At 37.2% G+C, this 17,367-nt stretch overlaps 2 protein-coding genes and 1 long non-coding RNA gene across 5 annotated transcripts in view; 1 reads left to right on the plus strand and 2 right to left on the minus strand.

The window, feature by feature from the left end:
* The window catches only part of CCNC (cyclin C), a 22,673-nt gene extending 12,357 nt beyond the window's left edge, over positions 1–10,316 (plus strand). Inside the window, exons 7-13 of one of the 2 annotated variants that reach the window (XM_006777228.2) lie at positions 1,413–1,448; positions 2,098–2,189; positions 2,810–2,877; positions 6,029–6,108; positions 7,559–7,677; positions 8,462–8,556; positions 9,092–10,313. In XM_006777228.2, the coding sequence (XP_006777291.1) occupies positions 1,413–1,448; positions 2,098–2,189; positions 2,810–2,877; positions 6,029–6,108; positions 7,559–7,677; positions 8,462–8,513 (447 nt within the window). In that variant the 3' untranslated portion in view covers positions 8,514–8,556; positions 9,092–10,313. Of the gene's footprint in view, positions 1–1,412; positions 1,449–2,097; positions 2,190–2,809; positions 2,878–6,028; positions 6,109–7,558; positions 7,678–8,461; positions 8,557–9,091 lie in introns of both variants that reach the window. The other variant, XM_006777227.1, reaches the window with a different exon arrangement.
* The window catches only part of LOC107185210, a 14,538-nt gene extending 3,282 nt beyond the window's left edge, over positions 1–11,256 (minus strand). Inside the window, exons 1-2 of the long non-coding RNA XR_001516129.1 lie at positions 10,674–11,256; positions 5,958–6,091 (exon numbers count right to left, since the gene is read on the minus strand). This is a non-coding gene — a long non-coding RNA (uncharacterized LOC107185210). The remainder of the gene's footprint in view (positions 1–5,957; positions 6,092–10,673) is intronic.
* A 980-nt stretch (positions 11,257–12,236) lies between these two features.
* The window catches only part of TSTD3 (thiosulfate sulfurtransferase (rhodanese)-like domain containing 3), an 8,611-nt gene continuing 3,480 nt past the window's right edge, over positions 12,237–17,367 (minus strand). For both annotated transcript variants that reach the window (XM_015572746.1, XM_006777229.2), the window contains 3 exons: positions 12,927–13,100; positions 12,673–12,832; positions 12,237–12,402 (listed from right to left, as the gene is read on the minus strand). In XM_015572746.1, coding sequence (XP_015428232.1) covers positions 12,330–12,402; positions 12,673–12,832; positions 12,927–13,100 — 407 coding nt within the window. In that variant the 3' untranslated portion in view covers positions 12,237–12,329. The remainder of the gene's footprint in view (positions 12,403–12,672; positions 12,833–12,926; positions 13,101–17,367) is intronic.

The following is a 17,367-nucleotide window of genomic DNA, read 5'->3' on the forward strand; positions in this document are numbered from 1 at the left end:
CTCTCGTGGTGCACCCCCTTGTGGGCTTTGTGCACAGTCTTGTTGTAGTTAAGCCTTGATTGTTGTATCACTGTGAGGAATTGAACTCCAGGCCATTTGGCTGTGAGAATCAGCTGTGTCTGCAGTGGGAGAACTTCTGTGGTGGAGACACCCCTCCAGGGCAAGACTTGCTTCAGTGGGGCTTTGGTGCTCACTGAGTCAGCCCCCTGAGTGTGTCCCTTATGGATCTGAGGAGTTGTAATCTGGATGGTCCCACTCTGACCACTGGGTATACTGGCTCTTGGATCTCTAAGGAGATGTTAAATTAGCTTCTTCCTAAGGCTACCCAGCAGGAGCTACAGAAAGATCTGCAGATTCCTCTTCTTTGTTTGGAGTTTGGAGGTGCCTAGATGCGGCCCAGCTGTGAAGCAATGCAAGCTGCTGTGGGGCCTTGGGTCTTCTTTTGGATGTTTGGGTCTCTCTGACCAGCTGCAGTTTGTTAGGTAATTTTAGATTGCAAAGGGCCAGGGCATTCATATGCAAAAGCCTCTGTGCACAGCTTGGGTGAGGCATGGTCTCAGGAAATCAACAGGGCGTAGCAAACAGCTATGGCTGATCCTCAACCCCGCCCTAAGAGGCCCCGGGTCTCTGTCCCTCGGTAATCGCTGCCTGCAAGTACCTCTGAGGGAAAGCCACCCTCGAGTTCTGACCGATGCCAGACAATCCAGTTTCTCCCTGTATGAGTCTGGGTCCCCAGAGACTAGCCCGGAACTGGAGTTCAGAGCAGTTGGGAGGTTGTGGCTTACTCCTGATTCAAAAAGACAACCATGTCCTCAGTTGCCAGCCCTTTCCATGTGTGCCTCCGTACCTCTGCACTTTACTTCTGCAGGACCTCTTCTTAGTCTCAGTGTGCTTTTCTTTCCTTCTAGTCGTAGAATTTCCACTCAGCCAGCCTTCCTGGGGTTCTGGATGATGTCCATTTTGTCTTTTAGTTGTAGTTTTGAAGTGGTTGTGTGAGGCAGCAATTTCAGGTGTTTACCTATGCCGCTATCTTGGTTTTCTTTCATTTCATTTTTTAGTATTCTTTCCTTTTATTGATTTATAATATAATAATAACATTTAAGATAATTGCATTTTGTATATTGTAAAACCTAAAGTTTATACTGGATATTTTAAATAAAAATAAGTAATAAGAATGTTCATGAGGCTGGGTTTCTTTAGGGATTAAAATGCTTTATAATCATAATTGTATGCCTTATGTAGTAATCATTTTATTGCATAAGTTAATTCTAATATGAGTTACTATGTTTATGTTCTTGATTTAAAAATTTTTAGTAAAAATCTGTGATAAATTACTATGCCTATAAATCATTAGACTAAGTAGATTCATCTAATTTTATTTCATGTTGACATTTATAATCTTTTTTAAACAGATATTAGAATGTGAATTCTATCTTTTAGAACTAATGGTAAGTATATTTCTTCCTTGTGATTAATAGAATAAAACTTATTTAGTGAAGTTAGAAATTATTTAAAGAAATATTTGTAGGGAGGTGCATTTTAAAACCATCTAAGTGATGTGATACATGATGGTGAAATCATAGTACCTAGTAGCATCATCACCTGTATCCTCTTAAATAATTTGCATAGCCTACTTAGGATGGGAATATTTTTCTGTTCTATGGTAACTATAATAAAAGGATTACAAGCAAACCGGTCAGGACATTAAACCACTGTCAATTTATTTGCACAATTTGTGTATGTTTGTGGTGTTATTTAAAGATAGATATGTTTTTGGCAGAATTCTCCACCAGGTGGGAATTACAGATTTATAGGCTAATAAGAGGTTTCAGTGTGTTGCAGATGTGACACTTTGAGTCTCTAAGGGAGTGGATGCTGACTGACTGCCAACCGATTTGCCAAGGTATATTCCAGAGAGAGCACTGCCTTCTCTATTATAATAGTTTAGGGCTGCCATACTGGTTTCTTAAGACAATAAGAGGGAAGCAAGCATGAGTTAGAGAAATACATAATTATAAATCAGTAGGGTAATGATAAGTTTTTTTGTGTTGTAATAAATCTGTTCCTATACATACACATTTTTTAAACTGTTTCTAGGATTGTTGCTTGATAGTGTATCATCCTTATAGACCTTTGCTCCAGTATGTGCAGGACATGGGCCAAGAAGACATGTTGCTTCCCCTTGCATGGTAATTAGAACAGAAGTTATTCATAGTATAACTTGTTATTAGCTAAGAAGATTGACGACTAAATATTAAGTTTAGTATTTTTAAAGTAATTAAAGTAGTGCCCCAAGATATTTTATGTTGAAAAAATATATACTTATTGAATTTTAATAACTATATTGGTACAAATGATAAAAATCTTTAAATTATATATTTGATGAATATTTTCATTAAAATTTGATTATTATGAAAAACACTGTTGACATAAAAGGTCAATTTATCTTTAAAATTATCAGAATACTTTCTGGTGGTATTCAGTGTACATATCATTGTATGATTTCTGGTTTCCTATATGATATTCTAATTTTTGAAAAATTAGAAGAAAATCTTTAAAATTTATTGTGAAGTTTTAAATTTTAAAATATATTTAGCTATCATTTTATTCATTAAAATATCCTTATTTATTGAATCATTCATGTATCCATCTTTTTCCCATGATATTTTCACCTTTATATCTGTGCTTCAGTAATACAAAAGAGAAATAATGTGTACAAAGATGGCAAATACAGCCCTCTCTGGAGGGAAATGTATAATCATATGAGGTAGTTCTGCTTTCAGTAATAATATGGTTTACATTTCTATAGGAGGATAGTGAATGATACCTACAGAACGGATCTTTGCCTACTGTATCCTCCTTTCATGATAGCTTTAGGTATGTAAGTGTGATTTATCTTTATTAGTTTAATTGTTATAAACCTATTTAGGTCATCCTAAAAGAAATTTCACCCTATCGTACTTTTTTTTATATTTATGAAGTAATAGACTAATTCTTGCATGTAAGTTTTCAATAATATGAACTAAACTGTCACAAATCAGGATTATTGTCCCCCTTCACCCTCCTTTTTTGTTTTTGTTTTGGGGGTTCTTTTGTTTTTTTAATTTAAAATAATTTTAACCAGTGTTTAGGGGGAAAAGTTTAGAATAAAGTCCTCAAAGGTTGAGTAAAGGAGCCTCTGTGGTCCTTAACGCCTTTTTGGAGGGATAAGTTAGCTACCATTCTATTACCTGTGGAAGGCAGTACTGGGTTAGAACACAGTCTTTGGAGTCAGATGACCCTTGGTTTAAACTTTGCTTCCTTTATAGTTGTGGAAAAATTATCTAACTTTTCTTAGTTTGTTTTCTAAATTGTAAAATGTGCGGATACTAACAGCTCCATACAGACTTGTAAGAATTAAATGAGATACTTTATAGAACACCAAATATTGTCTGCCTTATATTAGGCACTTACTACTTTTTGTTCTTTTCTCTGTTGATAGCCATGATTCTATCCACTTGATCACTTCCCCCATTCTTTAACAGTCCAGACTTACTGTTTTCTCTTTTTTCAATTATTCCTTTAATGTTAATGTTTCTTATCCTTCTCATATCAGGGGTGGCATATAAGTTATACTTATATATGTTGAAGTTTAATTTCACAAAATTTATTTAAAATAACAATTAATGACAAAATAACCTGTTAACTATAAGCAAATTTTGCTTTAAAGCATTTTAGAATTAACGGGGTATTAATTTTGACAAATGACATAGGGACGTGAAATTTTGTCCGTTAAATCCAAAGTTCGTTAAATGGAGGGCTCACTGTATTGGTAATTAGTACCTTTCTTTAGTAATTTCATACCCATAATCTTTTTTTTGTTCAGGTTACCACAGTAGTCTATTTCCTGACCAATTGGCCTCTAGCATCCCTGTTCTTAGGGAGCCAGTCAATCTCCTCCACACTTGAACTTTGCTACTAGTTCTCAACCAGAGATAATTTTGTTCTTTAGGGGATGTTTGGCAATGGTTTTGGTTGCCACAGCTATGCTGAGATGCCACTGGCATTGGTGGGTAGAAGCCAGGGATATTGTCAGTCTCAAAGAATTGTCCAGCCCACAATGTCAATGGTGCCAAGGTAGAGAAACTCTGATGTAGAATTTTACCCCAATGAAAACTTTTTTTTTCCCAATGAAAACTTTTAAGTGCTTCTCCCAATTTTTGGATAAAATATACAACTTCTTTTGACCATTTATATGCATGCCATTTTCTGCTCCCACTCTCACCTATTTTTAAGACTTGGCTCAGATTTCACCTTTAGCCATACTGTCCCCTCACTATCCCTCCCTATATCATCTCATGCTGGGTTCAGTGTACTCTGCATATACCCTTATGATGTTTTCCACTGTGTTTTAATTACCTGTTATAATTTCAGTCTTTAAGCTTCTCAACCCCTCCTGGATCTAAGTCCTTTTATAGCTCCATTTGACTTGGTGCAACCACTGCAACCGTTTACAGTTAAGTCACTGATTGCCTAGAATATCATCCTTAGCAAAGTCGTATGTGTAAGCACATCAGGGAACATAACTCTTAAGAAGCTAGTTTGGAATCCAAGTAACCAAGCTGCTCAGTAGGAATTATATTGGGCAAAATTATGATGTAGCTGTTATCTTTGAAATTTTTACTATCTTTGTTAGTTGTGTATCTATTCTATATATATAAAAGCCTAAGCAACTGAATGACCTGTTGACCGGTCACTGTGACACACACTGACCACTAGGGGGCAGACACTCAATGCAGGAGCTACCCCCTGGTGGTCAGTGCACTCCCACAGCCAACCTCCCATGGCTCCTCCCCCCAGCCAGCTAACCTCCTGTGGCCGCAATCACCGGCCAGGCCAAGGGACCCCCCCCCACCCATGCACGAATTCATGCACCAGGCCTCTAGTAATGTATAGAAGTATATACAATACATTATATATTTTTTCTAAGATCTATTTTATTACAACACTCAATTCTGTGCTAATGTGCCCAGTTTTCACCTAATTTGATATACTAATAACTTTAAAAAGTAATTCTGGTTGGGTGATTCAGTTGGTTGGAGCATCCTCCCATGCAAGGTTCAATTTCTGGCCAGGGCACATACCTAGATTGCTGGCTCAACAGTCAGGGTGCACACAGGAGGCAGTTGATTGATGTTTCTCTCACACATATCTCCCTCCATTCCTTCATCTTTCTAAAACCAATAAACATATCCTCATGTGACAATTTAAAAAAAAAGGCAGCGTCAACAAACACTACTTTTAGTTGAAATAGCAAAACATGGTCCATATTGTTGAAATTTATCAGCATATTGTTTGGCTGAGATTTTTGTTTTGTTTTATTTATTTATTTACTTACCTCCTCACCCGAGGATATGTTTATTGATTTTAGAGAGAGAGGAAGGGAGGGGAGAGAGTGAGAAATATCAATGTGAGAGAGTAAAATCAATTGGACTGGGGATTGAACCCACACCTAGGTATGAACCCTGACCAGGAATCAAACCTTCCACCTTTGGTGTATGGCAAGCACGTCAAACTCATGGCTGGTGGGCCACATGCCTCGTTAACCCTAACCTGCCACGGGATGACACTCCAACCAACTGAGCCACCTGGCCAGGCATTTTCTTTCTTTTTTTTAAATCACACTGACTCTGATTATATTTTATACCACTTTGTATCATTGTCCAGAGATAATTTCTCTGCTTTAATTTCCTCATTGAATTTTTCTCTCTAACATGCCCTGACTCTCAAGCAACTGCACCATGCCTAGCACACTGAGGAGCTGGAAATGTCAAGAACCTTAATATGGTCTAATAATTTTTTCTGTCTGTATGAGATTAAATTGATGGCATGGTCAATGGTAACTATTATATGAATCTATGCAATTTTCTAAAAGAATATTGGAAAATATACATGAAAAATGTAAGAGAAAATTTTACCCTTAGTTCTGAGTCCACACATTGTATGTTTCTAGTTAAACGTGGGCCTTTGTCTCTTATTTTCTTTCCAGCTTGCCTACATGTAGCCTGTGTTGTACAGCAGAAAGATGCCAGACAGTGGTTTGCTGAGCTTTCTGTGGATATGGAGAAGGTATTCTTTAAAATTCCCTTAGTGCAGTGGTTCTCAACCTTCCTAATGCCGCGACCCTTTAATACAGTTCCTCATGTTGTGGTGACCCCCAACCATAAAATTATTTTCGTTGCTACTTCATAACTGTAATGTTGCTACTGTTATGAATCGTAATGTATATATCTGATATGCAGGATGTATTTTCATTGTTATAAATTGAACATAATTAAAGCGTAGTGATTAATCACAAAAACAATATGTAATTATATATGTGTTTTCTGATGGTCTTAGGCGACCCCTGTGAAAGGGTCATTCGACCCCCAAAGGGGTCGAGACCCACAGGTTGAGAACCGCTGCCATAGTGGAATATAAACTTGAACATTTTAAAGTTAATATCATATTTATTAAAATCTTAAGGCTCAGATCAGGCTAAAACGTTTTTGGTAAAAAATAAAAAAGAAATATGTTTAGCAAGAAGACTAAGGTTCTCTTTCTCTTTTCATTTTAGGCTTAAGCAGAATGGTAAACTTTTAGTTTGATTAGTTGAAGAGCAGCCTCTAATTTTCAGGATTATTTTAAAAGCTACCTAGTGACCACTAAATGGTACTGTAAACTTCTAGGACACAGGCTATCTTCGGGCAAAGCAGTTTTTGCCCTTTTTTCTATCTTTCAACATGTTTATGTTAATGTTGATTAATTTTATCCTGCTAAAATGTTAATAGCGTTCAAATTAATCCAAGGCTAGGTCTACTCAGGTGAGAAAGAAAGAGCTAATTTGGAAACTGGATATACAAATTTATAGCTGCCAATTTTTTAGCACCTTAACTTGTTTATTATAGTTAATAGAATCAAAACAGTATCTTTTTGCACTACTTTCCATTACATTGTTTGAAACTACTGTATAGTGGTAAACTTCATGATTTAGACCTCTATTCCTAGTACCTCACTGTTTTCTTTTGGTTTAGATATTAGCAGATGCAAGGAAACTAACTGCAGAGAGGCGGATAAGAATGGACAGGGGCATACATGTTAACAGATGAGAGGCTAGCCGGAACTGGTTTGGCTCAGTGGATAGAGCGTCAGCCTGCGGACTGAAAGGTCCCGGGTTCGATTCCGGTCAGGGGCATGTGCCTGGGTTGCGGGCACATCCCCAGTGGGAGATGTGCGGGAGGCAGCTGATCGATGTTTCTCTCTCATCGATGTTTCTAGCTCTCTATCTCTCTCCCTTCCACTCTGTAAAAAATCAATAAAATATATTAAAAAAAAAAAAAAAAAAAGACTAACAGATGAGAGGCTAGAAGGAAAGGCCTAAATAGCAGATACAAATACTACTTTCACATTTATCAGGATTGAGCCTGAATACTTAAGGACACTGTCTTTTCAGTTTCTGAGGCATGCTGGATATGTATTCTTTATATACTAGATGTTGCTTCACATTGTCACTGAGAACTTTTTAAATATTTTCTTCTAGATTTTGGAAATAATCAGGGTTATTTTAAAACTATATGAACAGTGGAAAAATTTTGATGAGAGAAAAGAGATGGCAACTATTCTTAGCAAGATGCCAAAACCAAAACCTCCTCCAAACAGGTACTTTGTAAACTTTAATTATAGATTCCATTTAATTATATATTTCATACATATTATCACATTGTTTCATAGATTATTGTTTTTTTTCCTTAAAATTTCTCCCAAAACTTCACAATACATACTAATTTTTTTAAATTTCTGACTTGATAGATTAAGAATGTCTCGTTTTAAAATATTAATTGGATCATCTGTTAGTAACTTCCTAATGCAATGGCAGGTCTATTACAGGTATCCCTCAACATATGGCTAGATACTATACATAAATTTAAAAAGGACAAAATTAGGCCAGTTTATCAGAGATTCAGAGATAAAGAATTCTGTAGTACTCCAATGTCAGTGTGACTCTGTGTCATCTTTTTTATTTTATTTTTCCCCAATACTGGCTGTTATCCTGTTTTATGAATTAGATTATTGATCTGATATTGTAAAGATAAAAAATTTTAGCTTTTGAGTGCCCCAAATGACACCCAATAAACATAATCTTATTAAATATGAATCACTTGTGCTCAAGGGGCTTTTGTTGTTGTTTTAATAGGATCTGTTCATTTAGTTTAGTGGTTCTTTGCTTTCACTGTACATCAGATCATTGGGGTAGGAATCAAGGTCAGAAGGGATTAAACAAATAATGCCCATCCTAATTAAGTTATATTTAAGTTATCAAACATTGAGATAGATTTGTAGTTCTGATAAGTTAATGTCACTGTTGGGAAAAAATAAACACTTATACAAGGAGCTGTTTTAAGGCAGTCATTCAAACAGCTACCTTTGGATGCATTTTTTGCAGAAGTTCCCTGAGTGATTCTCCACTAGTGGCAGGGCCTGAAGCTGCAAGATGATGATGGACAAGATAAGGCAATAATCCTATTGCCACAGATACTGGTATTTTCAGTTTTAGTTATTTTTATTTTGAATATTCAGCATTTTCCTGGAAATTACCATATTTTTATTTATAAAGGTTTGCTGTGTTTACATATGATTTTAGTATGCCTTCGGATAGTAATTTTTTGGGTGGAGAATACTTCTTGATTTTCATAGTTGTTTAGTAGAAATAAGATTTTATATGTAAGATTTAATTTTATAGGAAATTTGTTCAGAAGCTATATGTTGAGTGATACCTGTAATGACAATGAAATCCCATACCCTAATTTAAATTTTTTGAGTGTATATGGACACTAATTTCCAGAATGCTTGTTATGTATGAGGGCACTAAGTTATATAAGAATAAAAATTTAAAACCAAATGTTAGTCTTCTGGATTTAATTTTTCCACATCTGTGTCTTACAGTTGGGAATGTCTTTGTTTTGTAAGTTTGTACTACAGAATAACTAATGTTAAAATTATTAGTAGGCTTATCCGGGTGTTGAAAATGAATCTTTTAATTGGTATAAAATCTCTTTCTTCCCCACTTGAACAGTGAAGGAGAGCAGGGTCCAAATGGAAGTCAGAATTCTAGCTACAGCCAATCTTAAAACATTCCGAAGAATTCCATAGTGGACCAGTTGGAAATAAACCATTGGACAGATTTCAGTAATGTCTTCAATGGAACACAAATGAACATGAATAGCTTGTTTCTGTCAAGCATATTGGGAAGTGATTTTATTTTTGCAAAATAAGGTTTTCCTTACCTAATTTGATTCTAGTACATAATTGATTAAAGGCTCTTGATTTTTTAAAGTTTGGGAAGGTTCTAAGGGGACCTACAGACAGACATTTCAAAATTAATAGTTTTTGCTTAGTATAATTTTTCTTAATTTGGATAATAATTGTAGTTTTTTATTAAGCCAGGAAACATGAAGCATAATTTGTTTAAAATTCTCTTTGGTCATTGAAGGACCAAAAAAGGACATAAAAAGTGAACTATATGAGGGGTTTTCTCCCTCCTTAACTTAAACTTTAAAACTGTATTTAAGGAATCAAATCTTACAAAATCCTGGAAGATTTTGGTAATGATATTGATAATTTCAGGGAAATTAGTCAAGTACCTATTGATTTTAAAGTGTATTTTATTCAGTAGTTTTAGTATCTTGCCATGGAAGATACTAGCCCAGCCTCGCAGAAAAGTGCAATATGTATAGCATACTTTGACATTTTAAAAGTTTTATTAATTCTGTAACCATTTTGAAATGCTGGGCAAACTTTTTTTAAACACCTACATGAAGTTATTTGCATTTGACTCAGTTTAATCAGGCATTTAGAAAACTAATTGGATAAAACATAAAATGGTTGAAATTTGATAACATTTTAATGTTAATTTTACTCTACTGTGAAAAGTTTTTTATATGACATACACACTCTAGTTTATTTTTATGTCTTAGCCTGGATTTACAAATTTATTACAGGTATCCTGAGCCAGGAACACAATCAGGTTTCAGGCCAGTTTGATACTGGCTATTCTTAATTCTCACATGAGCGTAGGATTTAAGACTAAATGTTATGTCAGTGGGACTGTGCTGTCTGTGGAACTTAAGAAATTAATCATTTTCTTCAGACTTGAAGGAGAGAGATAAAATTTGGAGTCATAGGATATTGATGTACAATTTAAGGATTAAAAAATTTTATGAATCAATTGTGAACAATGAAATTACATGTTGATTTCGTAGTATAAAACTGCAAAAATAAAAGTACTTTCTCCAGCTGTATTGACCAGTGTCTTGAATATTTATCTTTTTTAATCTGCCTATGTTGTTTTCTGAGAAGAGTCCTTCTTTAGACAAGTATTAAAGCCTCCTATAGTTAATCAAGTGGGTAATTTCAAAAGGTTTAAAATTAAGGCGAAATATTAATCACTTGTGCTAAGGGGGCTTTTGTTGTTGTGAAGAGTAGCAGAGAATCTGGAAAGGGAGATTATGTATAAAGTCAGTATCAGCGACAAATAAAGGTCTCATGGGCAGGATAAGATAGATAAAAGAAAAAAAGCTTTCCTCAGGTCTGAAGGAACTAAGATTGGGCTTGTGTTGGAAGAGTGGAGTGATTATATGTCATAATCATTGACTTACCCAGATGGGTCCAAAGAGGCACAGATGGAAGAAAGCACAAATATTTTACTGCTAGCACACTAACAAGTGTAAGGCATTGCTAAGGAATATACTCATGCTAGTGGTTAAGTTTAAATATATATACATATATACATATTTTTTAATGATACAGAAAATGTATATTTTCAAGTGTCTACTTCAATAAGTCTTGATGATGTATGTGTCAGTACATCATGATATAAGGCATTTCTATTACCCTAGGAATTTCCCTCCTTGCCTTTCCAGTTAGTCTCCTTCCCTCAATAGAAGCAACCACTGTTCTGATTCCTATTTTTAAATTGAAAATTATTTCACTACCATGCTGGTCACAACACTGCCATAAGTCTTTGGATGCTGTTAATACATTTTCATTGTTTATTATTTCAACTACTTAATAAGGATTCCAGATTCTTGGTATTTTAAGGTCAAGTCTGTTTATTAATCTGGTCTAACTCATAGCCTCTGATTGGTGTGCTAACACATATGTACATGATTAAGAAATCCAAATAGTAATTCGGTTTTTTTGGAATACTATTGGGCTCTAGTAACCTATTTAAAAATTAATTCCTGGCCGAAACCGGTTTGGCTCAGTGGATAGAGCGTCAGCCTGCGGACTGAAAGGTCCCAGGTTCGATTTCGGTCAAGGGCATGTACCTGGGTTGCGGGCACATCCCCAGTAGGAGATGTGCAGGAGACAGCTGATCGATGTCTCTCTCTCATCGATGTTTCTAACTCTCTATCTCTCTCCCTTCCTCTCTGTAAAAAATCAATAAAATATATTTTAAAAAAAATTAATTCCTGGAATCCCAACCCTTATAATTCCATGGCAAGCCACTAACAGTATCTCAATCCTCAATAGCCTGTGCAAGTAGGCAGGGGGAAGTAGTATTCTTTCTTTCTTTTTTTGTAGAAAGAGTGAAACATCTGTTTGTTGTTCCACTTATTTATGCATTTATTGGTTGATTCTTGTATGTGCCCTGACCAGGGATCAAATCCACAACCTTGGCATATTGGGACGACACTCTAACCAGCTGAGTGACTGGCCAGGGCTCCCCCTGCTTTTTAAAAAAAGTTGGTATATACTGAGTAACTGAGAGTGAGAAAGTAACTTAGGTAGTAAACAACCCCTTTTCCTCTTAAACTCCCACGTTGGACTGAATCGTATTATTTAGCTGTCTAAAATCGAACTAGGAAAAAAAACCTCTATCAGATTATATCAGCAAAACTAAGAATTTCCTACATATATCTTATGAAGTATGGAAAATAATTACACTGAGGTTTATTAATGTTGCCATTCAGTTTTAAAGACAAGAAAATGTGGACAACACAATTTACCACCCAGAACCAGTCCCCTTGAGTCTGAAAACTTATTGGTTGATTCTTGTATGTGCCCTGACCAGGGATCAAATCCACAACCTTGGCATATGGGACAACACAATAACCAACTGAGTTACCAGGCCAGGGTGGGAAGTGGTATTCTCAATTTACAGTTGAGAAAAAGATTCAACAATTAATTGACTTATACAAAATCCCCTTCCCATTAGCCAGTGGTGCCAGAGCTAGAATTTTATTCTTTTGCTCATTCCACAACTCTAGGCTGCATGTACATAAGGCAAGAGCCAGCCTGTATTCCAAACTTCAGTTTCCTTGTTTCTTCTCTGAATGTTCATAGGTAGACCATTCCTTCCATCCTCCAGCATAGTGTTGAGACCTAAAAACATACATCAAATAGTGCTGTAAACATTTTTTACTGCTTCATAAAACAAGGTTGATGAAAACTAGTGATTGAGAGATGCGATGGCTACTCACCATACTGTTAAGACTATAAGCCTATTTAAAAGATTGTGTTACTTTTGAGCACTATGAAAAGATAGAGGCTCTAACTCTTGCTATACTGCCATTACTAATAGTGTAAGAAATTCAGTAGAGCAATAACATAATACATATGAAACATTACAGTATATATCCTTCACCTACATACCTGGTAAAGCCCAAAGATATTGCTGTGTCCAGAGCCTTCTTGCTTCTCACGCCAGCTGCACAGGAAAACATTAGACTGTCAGATTTGGATGGCTTTATTACATTATACTTCTCCTTGAAGTCTTCTGGGTTCATCTGTAGAGCTTCACCTACCTCATTTACTGAAAGAAAGAGTCTCAATTAAATTTTATCTACAGTAAATTGACTGAATATGTATTTTTTGAAAAGAATCAGATTAAGATACATGTCACTTACATGGTATATTGACAGACCCAGGGATTTTTCCACACTCAATAATTTCCCATGTGTTTCTAACATCAATTAACATAATTTTTTTGGAATTCAAGAGGTTTTTCAGTTCCTTATAAGTTACATCTTTATAAACAGCAGTACAAAAATTGTGCCAGTTTCCTTTTATTGAGTTCAAACCTGGAAAGAATAAAATAATATAGGCACCTTCAAAATGGTATCACTATTAGTATCTGAAATTTTTCCCCTGGTTCCGGTCAGCTAACTACTCAATCTTTTGACTTTACTAAACTATATTTAATGGATGTACTTTTTACACAGCCTGACTGAGCAGGAAGATACAACTCTATCTTCCTGCCCTGCATGCTTAATGGCTGGCCTTATGCCAGCTCCATATTCTACTCCCTCCAAGCCCCTTCATTGGGGTGGGAGTGGAGGTGGGAAGGACTTGTAAATACACATATAGCATTTGACAACTGAATTGTGTGAATAATATGTATATCTTACCCTGATCTAAGTTACAATATTAAAATTTTAATATTTTTCCTTACAAATTAAGATAAGTCATGTTAGATGTGGGGGCTTTACATTTGAAAGCACTTGTAAGTACTTAGTGGTACCGTTTCTATCTCTGTTAAATAATTAGCAGCATAATAAGGTAATGGATAAATAACCCATAAGACAAAATAAAAAATTCAGTCCAAAGTGATATAAGGATATAATTAAATAAGTGGGGAGAAGGGATTGCTTCAATCGATAAATGTAGAAGGAATGATGGAAACAGTCATCATTAGGTAAACACCCAGTAATAATTGTTGCAGCATAATTTTTCAAACCTTATCCTCCTCCTCATTCCTCTACTGCCCTAATTACCCTACCCTCCAGCTATATAAAAAATATACAAGCCCTGATTTCTGGTGGCCAGTGGGGCTTACTCATTTAGTCCCACATGACTGGGTACATCTGCATACAAAGCTGATGCCTGAGGGTCTGGCATCCAGTCAGCCTGAGAGTCAACCTTTTGGGACACTGACAGGTCTTGGCATATGTTCAACTACTGGGAGCTATTAAAGATGTACTGAGCCCTAGCCAGTTTGGCTCAGTGGATACAGTGTTGGCCTATGGACTGAAGAGTTCCAGGTTCAATTCCAGCCAAGGACACATACCCGGGTTGCAGGCTTCACCCCAGTGTGGGGCATGCAGGAGGCAGCCAATCAATGATTCTCTCTCATCATTGATGTTTCTATCTCCCTCACCCTCTCGGAAATCAATAAAAATATATTAAAAAAAAAAAAAAAGATGTACTGGGCTGCTTGGACAAGCACAAAGGTTTGAGAGTCAACCAAAAGCTGAGGCAGTGCTGAATGACAAGACAGTGATGAGGCCACTCCTTTAAGCTGGGAGAGGGATTGTTTCATCTATATTCAGCAATTCCATTTCTAGGTACTCAAAAAAAAAAACCAAAGATAGTATTTCAAAGATATATGCACCCGCATATTCACTGTAGCATTTACAATAGTCAAGATATGGAAACAATCTAAGTGCCCATCAACAGATAAATGGATAAAGAAATTGTGATATATACATATATATGGAATGGAATATTACTAGGCCATAAAAAAGAATGAAATCTTGCCATATGTATGTAACATGGATGGACCTCAAAAACTACATTAAGTGAAATAAGCCAGAAAGAGAAATACAAGTACTGTACAATATGTCTTATATGTGGAATAATCTATATGTATAAAGAGGTAATATGCTAATTGGTCCTAACGGTGTCCCAGTCACGACCGTTCAACAGGTTGCGCGCACAGGAGCTGGTGAGCGGGGGATGGGGGTGGGGACTTCTGCCCCCAGCGGAGGCGTGTGCAGGCCACACTGCCTCCCAACAGGCATGTGCAGGCAGGAGCGGTGGGCGGGGACACAGACAGGGGGAGCGGAGGGCGTGCCTGAGCCGCCACTGTGCAGCTTAAGCAGGCCCAGAGCGGACACAGACATTTTTTGTGGTGAGGGGACTGGAGTCTGTATTGATGAAAAAATCTTGGCAGCTGCGGCGGCTGATAGTGGCAGCAGCAGCGGGGTTATGGGGATGGCCCCCTCCCCTGATCAGCCTGGTCACCTCCCGCAGAGGGAGGCCAGTCAGTAGGACATCCTCTGAGGGTTGTGTGTGTGTGTGTGTGTGTGTGTGTGTGTGTGTGTATAAATAAATGAGTTATACTATTTCCAAGATACCGTCTAAGTAGAATTTCTATAAATCTATGATTAAAACTTTTTTCTTTGCCAAAATAGTGATAAATAGTAAAACACCATTATATCAAAGCTTGTTATTACCCAGATCTTAATATTTATATATACACACACAGACACACACACACAAGCTCATAGATACAGTTTGTTGGTTGCCAACTGTGGGCAGAGGATGGCAGGCGGGAGGGGAAGAAAAATAGGTAAAATGTGTGTTTTTTCAGATTAAATAAATTGAATAAAAACTTTTTTAAATAAGGGAATTGTCACTATTAAAAAGGCAAAAAATAAAATCCTACCTGTCAGGCATCAGCCCTGTCCTAACAACCAGCATCTTCACCCTGATGTCTACTATGAAATATCCACAGGTCAATGGAGACAGGGATGGGGGTGAGTGTATTGATCTGATGACCCGATCCTCATAGGAGAGACCCCACTCACCACCACTGCTTTCCTAGCTCATCGTTCTTGTTCTTCCAACATTGGTCATCTCTGAATGGAGATGGTAGTGAAGGGTAGGATCACCTGACCTTCCTACATGTGTCATAGCAAATTCTGGCACTGTAGGTATTACTTGTGGACTCCTGGCTATGAGTGAAGTTAGTACCTCATGGAATGACTGAAAGTTCATATGCCAAAAAACCCTAGCTTTAAAAATGGAGAGAAAAACTCAGTACTTTCTCCTCATTCATTTATATACAGAACAGATGAACATAGAAGCAGTGCTTGAGCAAAGAAGAGCAGTAGTGTGTATGTAATTTTATGCCACTTGCCCAGCTATTTGAGCTAATGATTCTCAATCTTTTAAGGTTTGTGGGATTTTTTTTAGCCTAAGTTCCTGATTTATACAATACATGAGTTATACTATTTCCAACATACCGGCTAAGTAGAATTTCTATAAATCTATGATTAAAACATTTTTCTTTGCCAACATAGTGTTAAATAGTAAAACACCATTACATCAAAGCTTGTTATTACCCAGATATTAATATTTATCATATATAATTAATTCCCTTGAAATATATCAAACATATTAAACAAACATGGATTGTAACACAGAAAAAAAAATAGTATACATGTGTCCTACCTACATTTTTATAGTAGTAAGAGCAGGGGTTTTAGAGTCAGATAAACCAGCTTTAAATCCTGGCTTGACCAATTAGTTCTGTAACCCTGGACAGATTACTTAAACTCTCTGGGATTTAGTTTATTATTTGTAAAATGGAAATACTATTACTTAACCTTCTAGAGTTGCTGTGAGGTTTAAATAATCTACACAGTACAAACAGTAAATGTCTAATTTCACTTTTCCTCCATGACTTATGCACACTGTTTCTTCTGAAGGGAATACCTTTCTCCCTCATCTCTACTTGGTACACTGTTACTCTTCTTTAAGTCCCAGTTAAATGCCACTTGATACTCTGGTCCAAAAATTATACTTCTAGGTTTCTATTCTAGTAAAATGCTTGTACATATACACAAAGAGGTAGGTACAATGATAATTATGGATAGTCTTTTTATAATAAAAATTTGGAAACCAAAATGTTCATCAACAGGGGACTGAATAAATAAACTGGTTATCCATACTATGGAATATATGCAGTGTTTAAAAGAGTTATATGTGTTGTCATAAAAAACTGAATACATAACAGGAAAAAATTACAGAAAAATATGCACTGTAAATCACATTATCCTATATAATAAAAGCCCAGCAACCAGAACGGCAGAACAACCACTCAACCAGTCACTATGAGGTGCACAGACCACCTCTTGGTCCCTTTCCCTGGCCGGCAGGCTCCTATCGCCCGATGGCTAACAGGGACCCGGGGGTGGGTGGCAGGGGATGCAGGGTCCCCAGGCCAAGCCCCCCGCCCCACTGGTTGCCCCACACACAGAGGGCAGCCCACGGCAGGGGTGGGGCTGGTGAGTGGGCAGGAACGGCCAACCTCTGGGTTCCTCCCCTCAGCCGACAGGCCCATCACCCCATGGGAAACAGGGAACCACAGTGAGTGGGGGGGTGAGGGGACATGACTGGCAAGCGGGTGGCCCCCGGCAGTGAGGCTCCAATCGCCCAATGGCTAATGGGGAAACGGGGGTGGGTGGGTGGCAGGGGATGCAGGTAGCCCCAGGCCAAGGCCCCTGCCCCACCGGTCCAGGGGTGGGGTGGGTGAGCGGGCAGGAACAGCTGACCTCTCAGTCC

Source organism: Myotis davidii, unplaced genomic scaffold (assembly GCF_000327345.1).
Source record: "Myotis davidii unplaced genomic scaffold, ASM32734v1 scaffold68, whole genome shotgun sequence".
In the NCBI taxonomy this organism is placed as follows: domain Eukaryota; kingdom Metazoa; phylum Chordata; class Mammalia; order Chiroptera; family Vespertilionidae; genus Myotis; species Myotis davidii.